Source organism: Montipora foliosa, chromosome 4 (assembly GCF_036669935.1).
Source record: "Montipora foliosa isolate CH-2021 chromosome 4, ASM3666993v2, whole genome shotgun sequence".
NCBI lineage: Eukaryota > Metazoa > Cnidaria > Anthozoa > Scleractinia > Acroporidae > Montipora > Montipora foliosa.
This window is the reverse complement of record NC_090872.1, coordinates 25,840,283-25,857,782: the sequence shown is the minus strand read 5'-3', so window position 1 is coordinate 25,857,782 and position 17,500 is coordinate 25,840,283. Positions and strand designations below refer to the sequence as shown.

At 38.7% G+C, this 17,500-nt stretch overlaps 2 protein-coding genes across 3 annotated transcripts in view; one reads left to right on the top strand and one right to left on the bottom strand.

Annotated features, from left to right (window-relative positions):
• LOC138000443 (testican-3-like) overlaps nucleotides 1-8,700 on the bottom strand; it is a 10,497-nt gene extending 1,797 nt beyond the window's left edge. The window contains exons 1-5 of the mRNA XM_068846863.1: nucleotides 8,200-8,700; nucleotides 6,200-6,257; nucleotides 3,922-4,083; nucleotides 2,161-2,373; nucleotides 1,840-2,049 (exon numbers count right to left, since the gene is read on the bottom strand). Coding sequence (XP_068702964.1) covers nucleotides 1,840-2,049; nucleotides 2,161-2,373; nucleotides 3,922-4,083; nucleotides 6,200-6,257; nucleotides 8,200-8,262 — 706 coding nt within the window. The 5' untranslated portion in view covers nucleotides 8,263-8,700. The remainder of the gene's footprint in view (nucleotides 1-1,839; nucleotides 2,050-2,160; nucleotides 2,374-3,921; nucleotides 4,084-6,199; nucleotides 6,258-8,199) is intronic.
• Nucleotides 8,701-8,858: 158 nt separating this feature from the next.
• Nucleotides 8,859-17,500, top strand: part of LOC138000442 (uncharacterized) — a 9,761-nt gene continuing 1,119 nt past the window's right edge. The window contains exons 1-5 of one of the 2 annotated variants that reach the window (XM_068846862.1): nucleotides 8,859-9,358; nucleotides 12,054-12,542; nucleotides 13,634-13,750; nucleotides 16,140-16,262; nucleotides 17,480-17,500. The exon at nucleotides 17,480-17,500 is cut by the window's right edge and continues 1,119 nt beyond it. In XM_068846862.1, coding sequence (XP_068702963.1) covers nucleotides 8,864-9,358; nucleotides 12,054-12,542; nucleotides 13,634-13,750; nucleotides 16,140-16,262; nucleotides 17,480-17,500 — 1,245 coding nt within the window. In that variant the 5' untranslated portion in view covers nucleotides 8,859-8,863. Of the gene's footprint in view, nucleotides 9,359-12,050; nucleotides 12,543-13,633; nucleotides 13,751-16,139; nucleotides 16,263-17,479 lie in introns of both variants that reach the window. The other variant, XM_068846861.1, reaches the window with a different exon arrangement.

The window sequence follows — 17,500 nt, the reverse complement described above, 5'->3', positions numbered from 1 at the left end:
ATGTAATCATAATAATTACATATAACACTGAGTTACAATAAAATGATTATTATTTTTATTTTATTTTAACTGCTCACTTCTTTCTTTGTTTCTCCCTCTTTTCTTCTATTTCTTTTGTTTCGTTTACTTCTTTTCTTTACTGATAATGATGTACAATTTAAAGACCCAACCCCCCGCCTCAATTAGCTTTGCTACCTGTGGGTTGCGCCAAAGTAATAAAAATTAATGATATGATATTGATGTTACAAAATGACCAGCTCCAAGTTCTCCAGATGGCTCAATTGGTAGATAAGAAATTCATATCCCGTTCACGGCACATGTCCAGGATTGACCCTAATTAGGTGCACATGGATTTCAATAAGCGTCACAAAGTGTCCCCTTGCTCTCAGCATACAGACAATTAACGTCAGAAAGGGACCTCCAAATACTTCTCCTCAAGTAAAGATAAAAAGCTGCATTTACCCTAAGATAAAAATAATGCTAAACTTTACCTTACTGTTGGAAATAGGTAGCAACCGCTCAGACTTGAAGGGAGACTTCATGTCGGATGTCAAAATAGACCTTTTTACAGTTTTGTGCTTAGTTACCTGGCCTTTAAATGAATGAGGCTGGGGTTGACCTTGTTATGATACAGATCTCCCTGCTTTTCTTATGTTAATGTTGTTCTCATGCTAATTATTTGGAATTAAACATAAGAAAAGCAGTAAAGTTTCTTTCAAAACAAGGTCAACTCTAGCCTCACTTTCATTCATAGGCCAGGTAACAATGCACACAACTGCAAAATGGTCTATCGGGTGTGCATCTAATTTGGGTCAATCCTGGACATAAGTGTTTCAAGCCAGAATATGTCAGGCATTCCTTTCCTTACTACTTGGGTAACTTGACATAACTTTGATAATAATTATTGAGATTCTTTCCACAGTTCCTATACCAGTTTTCCACATAATTATAGTTCATAACCATACTCTCATTGGTTGAAGAACAAGAAAACAACAGGCTGCACTAAGTGTGCCGTTTGCAATTAAAACTGACCAATGGCTGGCTGCATTGGATCAAAAAAACCTGTTATGTTCGTGTTCTCTTTTTCTTACTTTCTCCTGACCCAGTCTCCTAGGAGTGAGCAAGGTCAGATCTTACCAAAGATTGTAATTTGGTGAGCTTACATAATATTATATCTTATCCTTGGCACCAAAATATTGTGTGGCACCACCAATGTGCAGTGGGATCCAGAGTGTTTAGCAATGATCTCCAACAATATAATAATAGATGCAAGTGGAGATGTTCAAAATTAATGTTAGTCTCAGTTATTACTGTGGCGGTTTTACAGTCGCTGACATCTTTCCAGTCGACCCAAAAAACAAAATGGAAGTCCCTTTGCCTTGAACATGAAATTGCTCAAGATTCCAGAGAGCATGGTGCAAAGCCCTATACCTTTCAAAGTTGAGTTGCCAGAACTTCAAGAATTGCATCCTATATCCCGGACATTACTAAACAATGAAACAGCGAAACGAAGCACCAAAACACCATGTATGACCCCACCATACATTAAATACTAACCGACAAAGGTTGGATTTGAGATTAAACATCATTTTAGGCCTAATTAGGCCTAAAAAGTTATTGCTCCTAATCTCAGTCTTAATCTGAATCCTAATCTTAATTTCAATGAATTAGGAGCTATAACGTTTTAGGCATAATTAGGCCTACAACGATATTTAATCTCAAATCCAACCTTTGTCGGTTAGTATTCAATGTATTGTGGGGTCATACATGTACATGGTGTTTTAATGTTTCACTGTTTCGTGGTTTAGTAATGCCCATCACACTGTACACTGTACCTACCACAGTCAGTCATTCCTTCTATTTTGCTGCCATGTCTATCCACACACCAGCACTTCTTGGTGCCCTGCTGGTCCAAAACTTTGCACTGTTTTGGCATGTAATACCCATCTTGGTCACATGATGGAATGTGAACCCCAGGGATCGGGCGTGTTTCTCCTCTTACCAACAGCAATGGTAGATTTTGGCGCAGCTTATGTAAGCAGGGTGGTTCTGTAACAAACACGAAATGTCTGTCTGAGGTGTTTGTTTCAATACTCGTACTAGATAACATCAAAAGTTAATAAACTAATGAAAACAGAAAAGAAACAGAAAGGACCCTACCTACTGCGCTGAAGCAGCTACAGAATTCTTTCTCAGTAAGACTTTCCTTTCCTTTTGTACATTCCTGAAAGAACTCCTTCATGCATGGGTCATACGTGTCAGCCCCATAGACAATGGCAAGCTCTGACTCCTCTAACATACCATCTCTGTTTTCATCAAAAACATAACGAAATACAGAGCTGATTGGTTCACGACAAGCTTCTTGATCAAAGTCTGTCAAAAGAAGTGCACCAAACACAAGGTATATTCATGGCTTGCAGAATCGCTGATAAACGTATAAGAATGCACTGATTGTGTTTATATGCAAAATGTCAGATCTTCAATGTTTTCAAAATGTCATTATATGGTTGCAGAAATGTATAAATAAATTGCTAGCACCCATGGGTCAGCTACATTGAAAACAGATTTATACCTCTAAATCTCTTGTACAAGAACCAAACACAAAAGGTAAGGTTAAGTCTGCCACGAGCCTAGAGGGGCCACCAGGCCGGCACTTATCTCCGGTTTATGTAGCATGAAGTGACTAGGAGTATTTCTACTCCCCCCTGGATGGGATGCTAGTCCATCGCAGGGTTACCCCCAGCATTAACTTCGCCAATACCCATTTACACCTGAGTGCCCAATGACACAACACAACGTCCCTGGCTAGGACCCGAAACCGGACCACTCTATCCGGAGTCGAGCGCACTAACTATGAGGCCACCTCGCCTCCCAAGAACCAAACATGAATTCAATTTAATTACATCATCTGAACATTATTTTGCTGCAAAAAAAGTATGAATGTAATTGTCACATTTGGCTGAGGTAGCAATTATAATTTTGGAGGAAATGTAAGCTCAAGAAAACTGAAGGTAAATGGCAAAGCAATTACATCAAAATTTAAGGACATAAATAATTACTTCTTTTTTAGAATTCGTTAAATGGAGTAAGACCAATCAAATTTTATTGTGACACAATTCTATAACCTTTTCTTTCCTCTTGCCTGAAAAACTTCATGCAAAAATACTACAATGTACAGAAAATAGAGAAGCCACAGATAATGTTTTCTGTCAGGTGGACATGTAGACACCTCAAATTTTGCGTGAGAAGTCCCTTCTCAACCTCCACAAAATATTCAAAAAAACGCTAGCAGGGACTTCACACATTTTAACTGTACTGTACACGTGTGCATGTGGGAGGCACGCTGGCCTCATGGTTAGTGCGCTCGACTGCGGATCGAGTGGTCTGGGTTCGGGGCCTGGCCGGGGACATTGTGTTGTGTTCTTGGGCAAGACACTTTACTCCCACGGTGCCTCTCTCCACCCAGGTGTATAAATGGGTACCGGCAAATTTAATGCTGGGTGTAACCCTGCGATGGACTTGCATCCCATCCAGGGGAAAGTAGAAATACTCCTAGTCGCTTCATGCTACAGAAACTGGAGATAAGCGCCGGCCTGATGGGCCTTCTAGGCTCGTAAGCAGACTTTACCTTACCTTTTACACGTGTGCATACAGTAAGTCCTACCACATTTGCCTCTATGTCAACATGTAAACTGTCATTCTAGCAGACTGTAAAGATGTGGGAAATTGGCAAGCAAGCAACCCCGCCAGCAAAAACCATAAACAAGCTATAGCAGACAAAATAGCCCCTTGCTCAAAGCTTCAAAGAGGATTAGGGTTAGGTTTCAGCATAACAAATTTCATCATGTCCTGTTGGCTGGCATATGGTACAATACAGAATGCATAAACGAGACTGCTACAAAGCATTATGTTTGACATTACCAGACGGCAAAGTTATCTTTGCTTCTCTCAGTTCCATTTCAGGTATGACCTCTCCATATTGAGGTAGTGGTAAGCCATGAGTGTTCATTTCATCTCTGACGTGTGCTGTTCGAAGAACATGAAACCAATCCAGCAGACGAGATGGGAGTTCCGTGCAGTTGCCTGTTAATGTAAAAGATAACAGTATAGTAATAATAATAATAATAAAAATAACAATAATAGTTGTTTAGAAAACCTCATAACTAAGAAAGAAAAACATATGAAACTGACTAGATTTTTATTTTCACGACGTTTTCAAGTCATCGTAACTCCATTACGAAATGAAAACGTCGTGAAAATAAAAATCTAGTCAGTTTCGTATGTTTTTCTTTCTTAATAATAATAATAATAATAATAATAATAATAATAATTATTATTATTATTATTATTATTATTATTATTATTATTATTACCAGGTTGTAACCTGTAGCTCATCAGATAAATGAAAAATTAATTATGATGACTTTTCATGAAAGGGAAAAACCAGAGTGCCTAGAAAAAAACTCTCAGAGAGGAATAGAGAACCAATAAACTCAACCCAGATCTGATGATGAATCTGGAAATGAGTCTGACAAAAGCCAAGTGCTCTAACCTCACACCTTGCATTAAATTGTAAGCAAACGTTCCAATTAATCATGGTTTTCTTCAAGTTTTTCAGTAGCCAGAAGTTTTTGTAAAGTAGACTGTGCGGTTCCAAACCCACCCCTCTAGGGTGGTGCAGGAGCTTGCCCCCTCCCCAGAAAAACATTGGTAAAGGCATGCTGGAAAACGCATTTCACAGGCATTTTGGGCCTGAATACAATGATTTTCCTCAAAAAAGACACACTGAGGGTGCAGTATCATTTGCCAATCGACTGCAGATCTATGCATTAAGAGCTCTCTGATAAGAAAAACCTTTAAATTAATAACAATGACCACAACCAGGTTTTCTGAGCCCGCGAGACTGGGCACCCCCAGCAAACCATTGTTTTAACAAAAACGGCTGGTCAGCAACCTGGTTCTGCTCATTGCTGTCTAAGGTCTTCCCAATCTGATAATGCAATAAAAGGAAGCTCCAAATGGCAATCTGTCTGTAATATTTATAAAACAAAATAATTTGTTGTTTGACTTTTTTGTCTCTGGAATCTTTGGTCACTTATATTTCAAATTAAAGGGGTTATGTCCTGCAAATTGATGTAATTTCATGACACTCAAAATGCCCAAAACGTAGAATGAGACATTGCAATAACCACTTAAATCTGTTGAACAGACATAAAAGAAACACAGCAAAAGGAAAGAGAAGCAAGGACAGATTTTACAGATCACAGGTCGCGTTGAAGGACTCCTCATTCTTCCCAAATGAAAGAGGCTGTATATTTTTGCGTCAAACTGAAGCATCATTGCCTAAGGCATTATCCAGACGAATCCTAAAATCACTCCTATGTGATTAACGTGATTCCTCGGAAAAAACAGCTGTCACATGATTTTCTTGAAACTTTCCCTGAATGTTCCCTACTAATCCCTGTTTTGAAAACTACAATAAAACAGATATGTCACCGTGCTTGCTTAAGAGATATAATTGTCCAATCTTACCCCACTGATGCCTGTACTGATACTAGTCATGCGCGTTATTTCATCGGCTCAGGGTACATTTTATGATTTAGCGGTAGCTAGACAAGAGGGTTTTTAAACTACCATTTGAAAAAACACCTGATAGGTAGAAAGTGTAGAGCATATGGAACACTGTCTTAAATAGTTTATAGGAAAAATCACTTGACTTAGAATGACATCAACTCAAAATGTTTCTTGAGTCGTTGTTTTCAAGGTGATAATTTACATCCCTGGGTAAGGGGCTTCATGTACGTTTTTCTCTATATCTTTTTTTCCTTCTGATAATTTTTTTTATTTTTTTTGTTTTAAAGGAGATAGTTTGTACAACAAACGTATGAAATAAAAAATATAGGTCACCATGCTCATTTAGTAAACCACCATCGTACCTGTCTATCTCGATTATCGTAGATCGAAACAACAAAATTCGCCCTGTTCTCAGAATGCGCACACTTATTCGCAAAGAATTATGGTCATTCAAAACTTCTCTCACGTGTTTTGAGAACTGTTTTAGCGATTTACAGTGTTACAAATTTGACCAATTTGTAAATATTGACACACTGTATGTGCAGGACAGGATGCACAGTGCAATACTGAGGAATCACCTTAATGAGTTGCAAGATACTCAAAGACAAAAAGAACATCATCTCACCGTTCACTGACGATTTCCTCGTGTGATGCTTCCATTTGAACAGTCTGTGATATTTCCCCTTTTCATAGTATTTCAAAAAGACAACTCAGAGTTAAACAAAAATTTCCTAGTTCAGGTTAAAGCTCTTAAAGCCAAATTGCAAATAATCTTTAGGGACTTTCCTGGATGGGAGACATTACATATTTCTTAGTCCAATAAATTACACTCAGTATTTGAAGGAATACACACATAACTGTAATTTCTCACCAACCAACCTATGGTATGTGATTCAAGAAACAGTCTATAAAAATGAATGACAATCAAGTTCATGCCCTGCTTGTTAAGGACGTTCGCGCCCATTGCTACTGCGCTTTTTTTCACGCATGTCACGCACACGTCATGCATCGCAGACCACGAAGGTAAAGACGATGCTAATTGGTGCAAACATTTTCCACAAGAGTGGAACGTGAAAGCATGTGGCATCATGGGATAGCTGTGGACCCAGGTCTTCTCAGAAATGTCACGCAATGACGTGACAGTGCAAATAGACAATCGCTTTGAGAACTTTGCAGCGATTTTACTCTCTTGAATGCTCGGTGACCCCCATTTTTTCTTTCCGTAGATTACTTCCTTTCCTGATTTTGTCCATTTTAAGAAAAAACAAAAAAAATCTGTATGTGTACGTATTTCGCCTTTCATGCTCTCGTGCGACCAAAGTTTTCTTTCTTAGACTAATATGTATGATTCGTTTTTCAAGGTCTATTTCACCTCAGAAAAAGACATCAGCAGCAAAAGTTTGTTTAGTTATTTTAGTTATGTTGAATTGAGTACGTTTACCTGATCTAAATTTCAGTAATGTAGCTTTTTTTATCGCTGACAGGTGTAAGCTAAGATCATTTTAAAATAACACAAGCTTCTAAAAGTGCACCTCATGATCTCGAAAAACGAGCACGGTGGCCCCCCATTTTTTTGCCTTTTTGGCAAAAGTAGATCATTGCCTTTCTGCATGGCAAGTTTAAAAGAAATCTGTACGTGGGAACGTTTTGGGCGCAAACGTCCTTAAGGGAGCAAACTTAGGCCCTGTTTATATGGAGAAAAGTAGTCTGGGGTAAGAGGCTAGGGTCACCCTCCAAGCCAAGACAACTTTAGCCAGTGTTTATATGAGAAAAGAATTTACTCTTTTGCCTGAGTCAAGAGCTGCCCATCTCAGTTTCGATCATTAGGAGACTGGGAAGACAGCCCTCACGCATACTTTCATCCTCTTGCCTTGACCGAGTTGACCCGGCTAGGCAAGCCAAGTATTTACATGGAAAAAGGTTGGCCCGGCTAGAAGGGTGACCCTACCGTCGAAAAAGGGTGACTCAGCTAGGCAGGTCACCCTTCTAGTCGAGCCAGCTATTTTTTTCTCATGTTAACGGTTTGCCGAGTTTTATGAGGAAATGTAGGAAAAATTGGCTCACCCAGGGTAGCTCGGTAAGGCGAGTGACCCTTCTATCTGGGACAACTTTTCTCCATACAAATGAGGCCTTTATAGTGTTGTCAATTCCTTTGAAGTGAAACCCAATATACTAGAGCTCTGGCGTGCAGATGGATCTGTAGAACAATCAACCTTTGTGTGAATGAATAAAATGACAATTTAATGATGTTATTGAGGGTGACAGACTGTTGTTTGATGAAGAAGCGAAAAACCAAAGCACTATCTCGAAAATTACTCCACATATAGAATACCTGGAAACCTTCAATATAAAAATGCAGGCTTATAAGGTCAGATAGTGCTGAAACGCTCAATGAAAAAACAATGGATCGTATCATGCATAATCATTTATGTCCCAGCGTGAGATTTCCAAGATATTTGCGTTTTTCATTATTCCCTAATCTTGGGTGATACTTGGTCTACTGTCTATGCTTTTCGAAAATAGAATGGAGATACCTGATTATTAACCACACAAATAAAAAATTCTTGCAAAAGGATTCAGCCTAGCTGAATTGATTTCAAATCACGACATTTCTAAGTTACCTACCTTTTTCGCATCTACCACCAAAAACGCCACACAGCAAAAAGCAAAGATCCACAAAGTCTTCATCTCTGGTTTAGAAAATAATTTCCTCCGACTTTAGTCCGAAAATCTTAAGATGAAATTATTTCAAGCCAAATTCCGAGGAAACTTTCGGAGACACCACCAGAAATGCAAGACAACAAACCCACTGCAACCTGAGAATCGAACTGTCACTATCTTCGGCTACTGCTGTGGGCTGATTGGTTTGTGCGCAAGATTTGTAAAAGACGACGAAAGATGACCCCAAAGATTAGTCTCTCCCACCAGGGTGGAACCGGAAAATATGATTTTCAGTGCATTTCCGAGGTTTCGACATCGATTACAAAGCAGAAAGAAAGGATTTCCAAGAGATCTGGACATTCAACCACCATTTGTTAATGAATATGACTAAAGAGTGCTTGTCCTTGCAGGATTGCCTCGCGGGATAAAAATATAAAGCGGCAAAACAGAAAAAATGCAATGACCACAATGAACGCTGGGTTTGTTTAGACGTCCACAGTTAACTACCCCAGCGGTATGTCGGTAATGGCGTCGTTTCACGAAGGAAGTGTTCTGTTGGTAAACAATCTTTAATTCTTGATAAGAAGCCGCTGTGATTTAGGTGCTTTATTGATGTAATCGTCAGGCTATGTGCCGCAATTGTGCTTTGCCCGAATGGGGGGAGCCTATTAAAATCCTCGTGAAAGAGCTGCCGGCTTTTTTCGCTAAGCAGATTAGCTGGAATTTTGAGCGTCTAAACTACGGCGGAGGAGCTGTGATGGAGACGGTATCTGGCAGACCTGAGCGTCCTTCAGTGACAGGAAGGCTTGGTTGTAGGCTGAGGGAAGGCATGCAACCTCCATCAAGGGGAAAACGAACGGAGAGATACCTTCTAGTCAGTGAATGTTTGTATTGTCCGGGGAAACGTTACGGTTGTACACCACGAGCTAATTGCACCGGAAAACGACGAAACTGTTACGCTATGTGCAAGGTTACAGTGTATGCGGATGCCCCTGATATGGCCGAAGTTTCTTTCTCTGGAAGTCATGGAACTGGGAACGTTACAGATCCGTCTTTACACAGACCGTCACATGAAGGGAAAAAAAGGCGATTGGCCGACGAAGAGAGCAGTGACCTCAGCCAGGTAAGGTGTTCTGTGGCACTGGGTCATTCTAAGTAATGAAATAATTTGCAACCCAAGGTGCAGAAACAAGCCTTGTTTGAGGGGGAGGGGGGTAAGAATTCAGATAATTGTTATGTGAATTCTATTCATGCTACATCGATTTTATTCGTGCTACATCGTGTTGTGCACCTTGGGTTGCAAATTATTTCTTTCGAATATGTCGAGTTTATTGCTGCTGACATTTTTAAAGGTCAACAAAATATGGCCTGTGAATCCTTCAGATTTTGTAATTTTTAAAGAATGTTAACAGAAAAGGGAAGGTGAAGATGTCTGCCATCCATGGGCAAGGGTGTGTGGATTAGCAGTGGCCACATCAAGAGGAAAGTTTAGTATTTGTAAAATAAATTGAATTAGTTTTTACACGAGAAATTGATGATTTTACTCTTATATAGGAACACCCTTAGATGTGAAAGGCTTCTGCTTCTGGATCTTTTGATTTGTTTTTATTTATTTAGTCATGTTAACTATAATATCATTTGTCAAAATGTGCTAACGGCAGATAATAACGAGGAAGTTTTGTCAGTTTGCTGGGTAGGGGGTGAGCAGGCCGTAACCAGGATTTTATGTGGGGGGGGGGGGTGCTAACGAGGCCAAAGTGGACCAAACTACCGAAATGTATTTTATTATTGTCTGATCCATTTATTTAGGAAAGTAGCAATACATGAGAAATTGTAACGGCAAAGTACACGGTAGGAACTGAATATTTTACCACAATTGCGGCTAATCTCGCAATCTGATTGGCTAATTTGCTGTTGTCAATCAGAGTCCGGACCACGCTGCTCACGTCAATGTGTTGTGCAATGCCTTTTTCAGCTTGTGCTCTGAAAAAAACATTCCTTTGTCGTTGATATTGTGGTAAAAAACAAATGGAAATGTGGTTTAGCGTGGTCTGTACTCTTATCGACAACGAGTACGCATCATCACAATGGTCAAAATTTGTTGTGGACTCACTTGGCTGCACCTTGTGAGTCCACAACATTTTGACCACTGTAAGGATGCATACTCTTTGTCGATAAGAGTACAGACCATGCTAAACCACATTCAATTTATAATTACATGTACATTTGTTGAATACAACTGTTTGAATTAAGTTAAAAAGGACTAATTTTATGATGTAAAATGAAAGTACTGCAGAACTAATCCCTCAGAATAGTCCCGAGCTCCAGCCTCCGTGGGTGTTTGGTGACAAACAGATTTACCACCTGACCTAAATCAATTTTAACTTGATAATGTCTGTGCATTAGTGCGAGGGACGACAGCCTTTCTTGGCCCATGCATGCCCTGTTTTTTGTATGCAGCCGCCTTAAATAACTCGCACTTCTTTCACATTCACAGCTCGTTGCAGGGATTGTGGCGCATATCTTGAGGAGCGCTCATTGAAATGTTCTGAATGGCTCGGGCTACTAGAGTGCTGCTGGTTTTAGTTTCCCAGTGAAGACATCACTGTTTTTTTCCATTCTTTGATTTTGTTGAAATACCACTGTTAAGTTTTAAACTTCAGTTTAACCGACTGCACTCCTTAACTCGGATATTGAGTATCAAAATGCGGACCTTTGGGGCCTGTGGGGGAAGGGGGGTGCATGGGGTGCCTGGTGAGGTCGCAGCTTGCATTCTCTGTTGAGATGAGAAGACTCTTGACAGGGCTCAAAATTAACGAAAAAACTCCGTCACAATTTTGTGACAAGATACAAAAATTTATTCGCAATTTCACAAATTTTAGTCGCAAAATCCTCATGCTAAATCATGTTGTCAGCAGTTTAGCAAAACAAAATATGAGCCTGCAATACTTGTGTGTAAAGAACCCGCTGAAAATGGTGAATGATTGAAGGAGTGGAGTTGTGTACGTGACATCACAGCTAAATTACACTATTTTGAGATTAAGTGAAGGTATGATCCTGGCAGTTCTGCAGTTGTAGCAATTACATAGAGAAGCTTGAAAAATTCAGGATTTCAACGGGGTTTGAAGGTGTAACCTTGCGATACCGGTACGACTCTCTAACCAACTGAGCTATGAAGCCACTGATATTGGGAGATGGTCATGTGTGGGTTCTAATGTTCCTGTGATGAATGAATCAACAAATGAAATGATGATCCTTGTTGGATCATAGCTTCACTTGATTTCATATGGGCAGTTCAATATGTGATTCCTTTCATATATTAGTTCATTTATTGATTTATCTGCAGATTGAAACAAAATTCACAGCAAGAGACAAAATACTTTTGTCATTTCTTTGTTTATTTTAGCAAATTAAAGTAGCAGCAAAGTGGCAACCGCTAATCCTTTTGTTTCGAAAAAGTGAAAGTGAAAACAGGTCACAAATTTGCAACTTCTCCAGATATTTTAGTTGCAAAGGGAAAAAACTCAGTCACAAATGTGACTGTATTGATGGCAATCTGGAGCCCTGCTTGAAAAGCCAAAAGGAGGTTGACTTAAAAAGACATTCTATTTTCATTGGCAATAATGGTAATGTAAGTTTTAGTTTCAGGAATAAAATATAATTTTTAATCATCTTGTTGGCTTGCAACAACTGTATCTCACAATGATGATAATAGTACGTTAAAAATGCATAAAATCATTTTGATCAAGCTCAGCATATGAAAATAAAGCTTGTAGTACACTAAGTAACTTTGGTCATATTCCTCTTTCTTCCAGCAGAGGTGGAAACAAACAGACCGACCAACTATGGTGGAGTCTCTAAGTTCTGATACACTAACCCTTGATCGCTCAAGTACAGAGTTGGTAACGCTAGACGTTGGGCACAATGTAATGCTTACAACCAACAACATTGAAGTGGTTACCCCAAATCGCTCATCCAATTCACCAGAAGTTGCTCTTTGGACAACGTCAGCTGAACCCAGGGGCACATTTCAGACAAGCTGGACAAACAGCAATGGCCCAGTCGGACGCACTCCAACGACTCCAAGTACCCCATTAAATACACCCTTATCTTCAGTAGGAGTAACTCCTCAGTCCAACACGCTCAGTCCATTGCAGGGTTCTCTGGCAAGGCAACCTGTTTCTCGTACACCACCGGCAAGATTGTCTGCAGCTACAAAGGGCCCAATTGGGCAAACCTCTCCTTGGACTTCACAGTGGAGGACAGAATCCTCAAAGTATCCAGGACCAAGGCTTCAAGGAAGTCAGGTGGGATAATCCTTTCTTTCAGAAGTGAGAGCTACTGTACAATGTACACTACACACATTATTTCAGTTGAAGGGGACTTCTGCGCACTGTTTTGTCATTTTCAAACTGCAGCGAAGTTGATGTGTAGTACTTCTGAAGTTAAGCTTGCTTATGCACATGCACGGTAAAATGATGCTTTTACTGCAGAAGTATTTAATGGCTTTCTAAATGAACAAGTCGATGGACCAGCTTAATTCCACCAGAATTTAGGATCATTAACAGTTACAGAAGAGAATTGAAATACGGCTGCTTATGAACATTCCATGATTCCATTATCTCTGATTCTTCTGTCATGTTCGCCATTAGCGCCAGATCCAATCCAGGTTCTGGGGCTCTAATTGGTAGTCATGGTCTTCATTTGACCACTAGAACTTTTCAGAGGATGTGACTTGATCCTATGAGGGCGATCTTTTGAAGTTCTGTGATGTTAATTTTTCCTTGTATGTTGTCAAGGTGTTTTTTGATGCCAGGCACTGTTTTTGATAACAGGCACTGTTATTGTTTTCAATCCCCACATTTTCGTAATCTCAACTTCCAGATCTTTACATTTGGACAATTTCTCTGTTACTTTTACTGATGTATTTCGGTCGGCGGGGATTGCCATATCTATCAGCATGCATGTCTTTTCTTGCTTATCTTCAATAATGATGTCAGGTTTATTATTATTATTATTATTATTATTATTATTATTATTATTATTATTATTTTAGGAGCTAACTCGAAAACCTGGCGGTTTCTTTGGCTCTAGGCTCCAAATAATTAATTACTACCGGTATTCCTTGTTATTCTTTAAATGTATATAACATTTCTTCTTGTAATAATTATTCATATTCAATGGGAGAAACCTGCACTTAATCATCAACTTTATCATGTTAATTTAAAACTTTCTTTGTAATTTTTTACATTGTCATGCTTCCTTTTGTTCTTATAGTTAATTAGCATTAATTAGCAGATGACAGAAGTTTCTGTCGAAACACGTTTTTAAATTTAAAAAGTGTTGTGTTGTTTCTAAAAATATCAGTAAGGATAAACTTTCATTACAATCTTAACAGGCAGAGAAGGATCAAGAGCTCCTCACATTGAAGCAACATATTCAAATCCTTCAACAAGAACATCTGGCCAAAATCTCACGGATAGCAGAACTTGAAGCGCAGCTGCAATTTCTTAAGGTAGCAGCAAAATGAAAAAGGGTGTTGTTTTTTTTTTCAGTAAATGAAATGAATGAACTAGCAAGGGATTGAGTGCTAATCTCTAGTTAGTGTCTGGTGCCCTACTCATTATACTATATGTATATTCAAGTGACAATACCCGGGTAATTACAGCATACATGTATTGCATACTGTTGAGACTGAAGTGCCAGAGTGTCGGTAACAGTTATTGTGTTCTTCTTTTAGTAAACATGATGATTTCCCAGAAATCAAAATAATTATTACTATTGTAATGGAAATGTTGTTCAAGTGGAAGTTGTTTTCAGGCTGGATTATAGAGTGGTAATTTATTGACCTGGGAAAAAGATTCTGTGTCGTGCAGCCATGTTCCTGTGATTCCACTTAAATTCATGCCTTTTTACAGTTTTCATGGTAGTGCACTTTATAAGTGCACTTTATAAGTGCACTACACACTTTGTCTCTGGGTTTGTAAGAGTGACTGCTTGAGTGAGTGAGTGTAAGACTGTGATGGCAAATAGGTCCGTAGCGCGTGCATAACTCACGAACATAAATACCTGGAAGCGAGCTGGAGTTTCAACAAAATGAGCTCCAAAATCGGTATGAATTTGTGACACTGATGAATAATACAGCATCTGCTATTTCCAAAACGATCATGGAATTACCTGGTGATAAATAACCTCATTTAGATGAGTGAATTTTTGACTTTGCAGAAACAATGGTCAACAACCTCAAGAGTTGGGCTATACTGTAATTGTGATCTTTGTGTGAATTTGCACATTTCTTGTCAATCTTTAAAACCCAGTGTCTTGCCATCATTTTGACACAGATGTATCCTTTGTTTCGCGAGTAAAGGCGCAAGGTGAATTGATCACGGCGCATGCTGAATTCGATGTCACTTTCGATTTTGCCATTTACTTGTGCAGCCAAAAGTACAATAGAAAAATTGAACATACTTTAGCAAAAACCTCCCAAAATGTTTTTCATCGATGGTAACGTTTTATATTCTCAGTTCAAAATTTAAGTTGTTTTCACGTCGCAAATTTTGTTGCTGATGGCAAAACATTTAATTCTTGATCGACACTTCCTGAAAACTTCTTCTTCTCTTCCTAAAAACTGTGTATCAATATTTATTTACTTTTGCATCAATATTAAATTTTGTTTCACATAAAGCAGGCTAACAAAATCTGTAGCCTGCCTAGTTCGCATTTTTGAGCGTTAAAATAGAATTTTCGGTCCTATGTTTCTGACGGCAAGTCCTATATTTTGAGGTCACCCATCCAAATACTAACCCTGCCTGACAGAGATGTCAGAGGCTCAGAGTGCACGCTCAAAGTTGTGGTGAAAAAGAAGTTGTAAGGGGACTTGAAAGGGATCAACAGGTCAGCCTGGAAGCCAATGTTTCTCGATTCTGTTTTGTTTTCTTCAATCTATCTGGGATGTAAGAAACGGTCCAGATAAGAACGATAGCGACAACGGCAACAAACATGTTGGAATTCAATTGGTATATGTATGCAAAAAGGTGATAACTTTTCTATTGTCTGTACTTACTTCTGATTGGCTTAAACAGCAAACGGTTAACAAAACTTCATAAAGCAGTATTATATTAATCCTTACTTTCCAACCATCTTCCATCTTTCATCTGCTCTCAGTTTAAATGAATTCCACAGAAATCGTATCTGGGGAACATGTAAAATTGTAAACGTTTCTTGGCTTTTGTTTTCAACTCTTGTGATTGGTCAAAATCTGTTAACACACAAAAAACACCCTTTCAAAGTGGGCTGTAAATGAATTTTATTGCGTTAACTGCCTTCCTGTAGGTTTATGCATTCTCTGTGTAAAAATAATAACATTCCTATGTGGGGAAAGCCCCGTTGCTGCATAACAAAGGAAATTGCTATCCACCTTACACGGATCATTACTTAATATCATACTAGTAACCACATGTCTTCTCAGGGGGCTATTTAGCTTAGACATGGCACTACCATGGCACTATAATTATAAGGTACCAAAACACTATCTTGGTATATGACAACATGTACTAAGAGCTACATATTACACAAAGTTAACTTGAATCTCTGGGAAGACAAAATGCAGCTCAGTTGACACGATACCATGTTGTTACTGCACTACCAACATACACATTCCGTGCCTATTTTTAAACTACATGCACTCTTTCCTTTGCTGTTTGGAAGTCTAAAATAAATTTCTAACCTTGTTATCTATCATGGAGCATTAATTTTCTGTAATGAAGAAAATGTACTTCTAAAAAAAATTAATGTAATTTCTATCTTGAGAATCTGTTACCAAAAAACATGTAAAATGAGCATTTGTAACATTTTTTCTTTTTTTTAGTATTTGTAACAGCCATACTCTTCTTTTCTTTATTTAGGAAGGAGAACTTTACAGATTGGAACACCAAGTTCAGAGATTAGAAACAGAGAATCTGAGAAAAGACGTAAAAATTCTTCAGCTTGAGAAGCAGCTACAAGCATCTTTATATTCTAGAGCACAGGTAAATCCGCAAGCAGCATCATTATGTTTAGTGTTCTGTAAAAGTTTACTACATACCTACTAGAAATCTGTAGAGACATTTAATCTCTGCATTGAACAAAATTGTATGACTCACTTGTGCAATGTGCTGTTAGAACATGCACAAGGTATGAAAGACATTGGGTGCCTATTTGTCATAACTTGACAAAGACAAGAAAAGACAAGACAAGACGCTGACTGCAGTAGAAGTCAACATGAAAGCACCTTTTTCATTAGCTTCTACCATTATTACAGCAGAGATGGGTGCCACTCAAACCCTGTTGTATACACAACTTGTCCCCAGTAATACTGGTTCTGATTTTACCAGCCTCAAAAGGATTAAAAGCCGAATGAAAATGGGACACACAGGCTGGGATTCGAAACCAGAGCATTGGAATGCACCCCACAAGCTATATCCACTACACTATGTGCAATCTTATTTCTAATACAAAAACTATCTCTGTTGGTTGCGCACATTATCAACTTCTGGTCTCTAAAATTCAAATTCCAATCAAGGGTTTTATTTTTCAGTGTTGCCAATCACTGTAGTATGAGTTAATGGGCCCAAGCTAGTGTTGTGATTTGCTGATTGCCTTCCACATTGTATTAAAGGGGCTAGGTCACGCTATTTTAGGCATTTTCAGCATTTTCAGCACTGATCGAATGGTCATAGAATTAACTAAAATATCAGAAAATAACTGTTCAAAAGTATAGAAGAACTCTAACAAAGCACAGGGAAGCCAAGAAGGGACATGGATGGACAAAACTGGAGAGGATTGAAATGGATTGAATTTGGGTAAATTTGAAAAACGTCGGCCCACCTTTTTTCAAATTTATATCAGTCTATATCAAAATGTCATTTACAAAGCTTGAAAATCATTCTCAGTTGTTATGTGGCCATGATTTTGCAAATGAAAGACTCTTGCTCTGCCAATTTGACGTTTAGAGCTCATAATTAACAAAATTAAACAAAATTACCTAAAATAGCGTGACCTAGCCCCTTTAAGGTTTCTGTTTGTAATGGCCTACTGACCATCACTGGCAGCAAATGTGACTGGCATCAGCCAAAAGCCTAACTTTAAGTTGATAAAACAGTTGATGCAATTGCAAAGCGAGGTGCAGCAAAGCTTTTTTTTTTTTTAATATCACAAGGACCATGAATTGACCAAAAAAGCATGTTCTTGTCTTTCAACTTGACAGCCAACAGCCAGTCCAGTGACG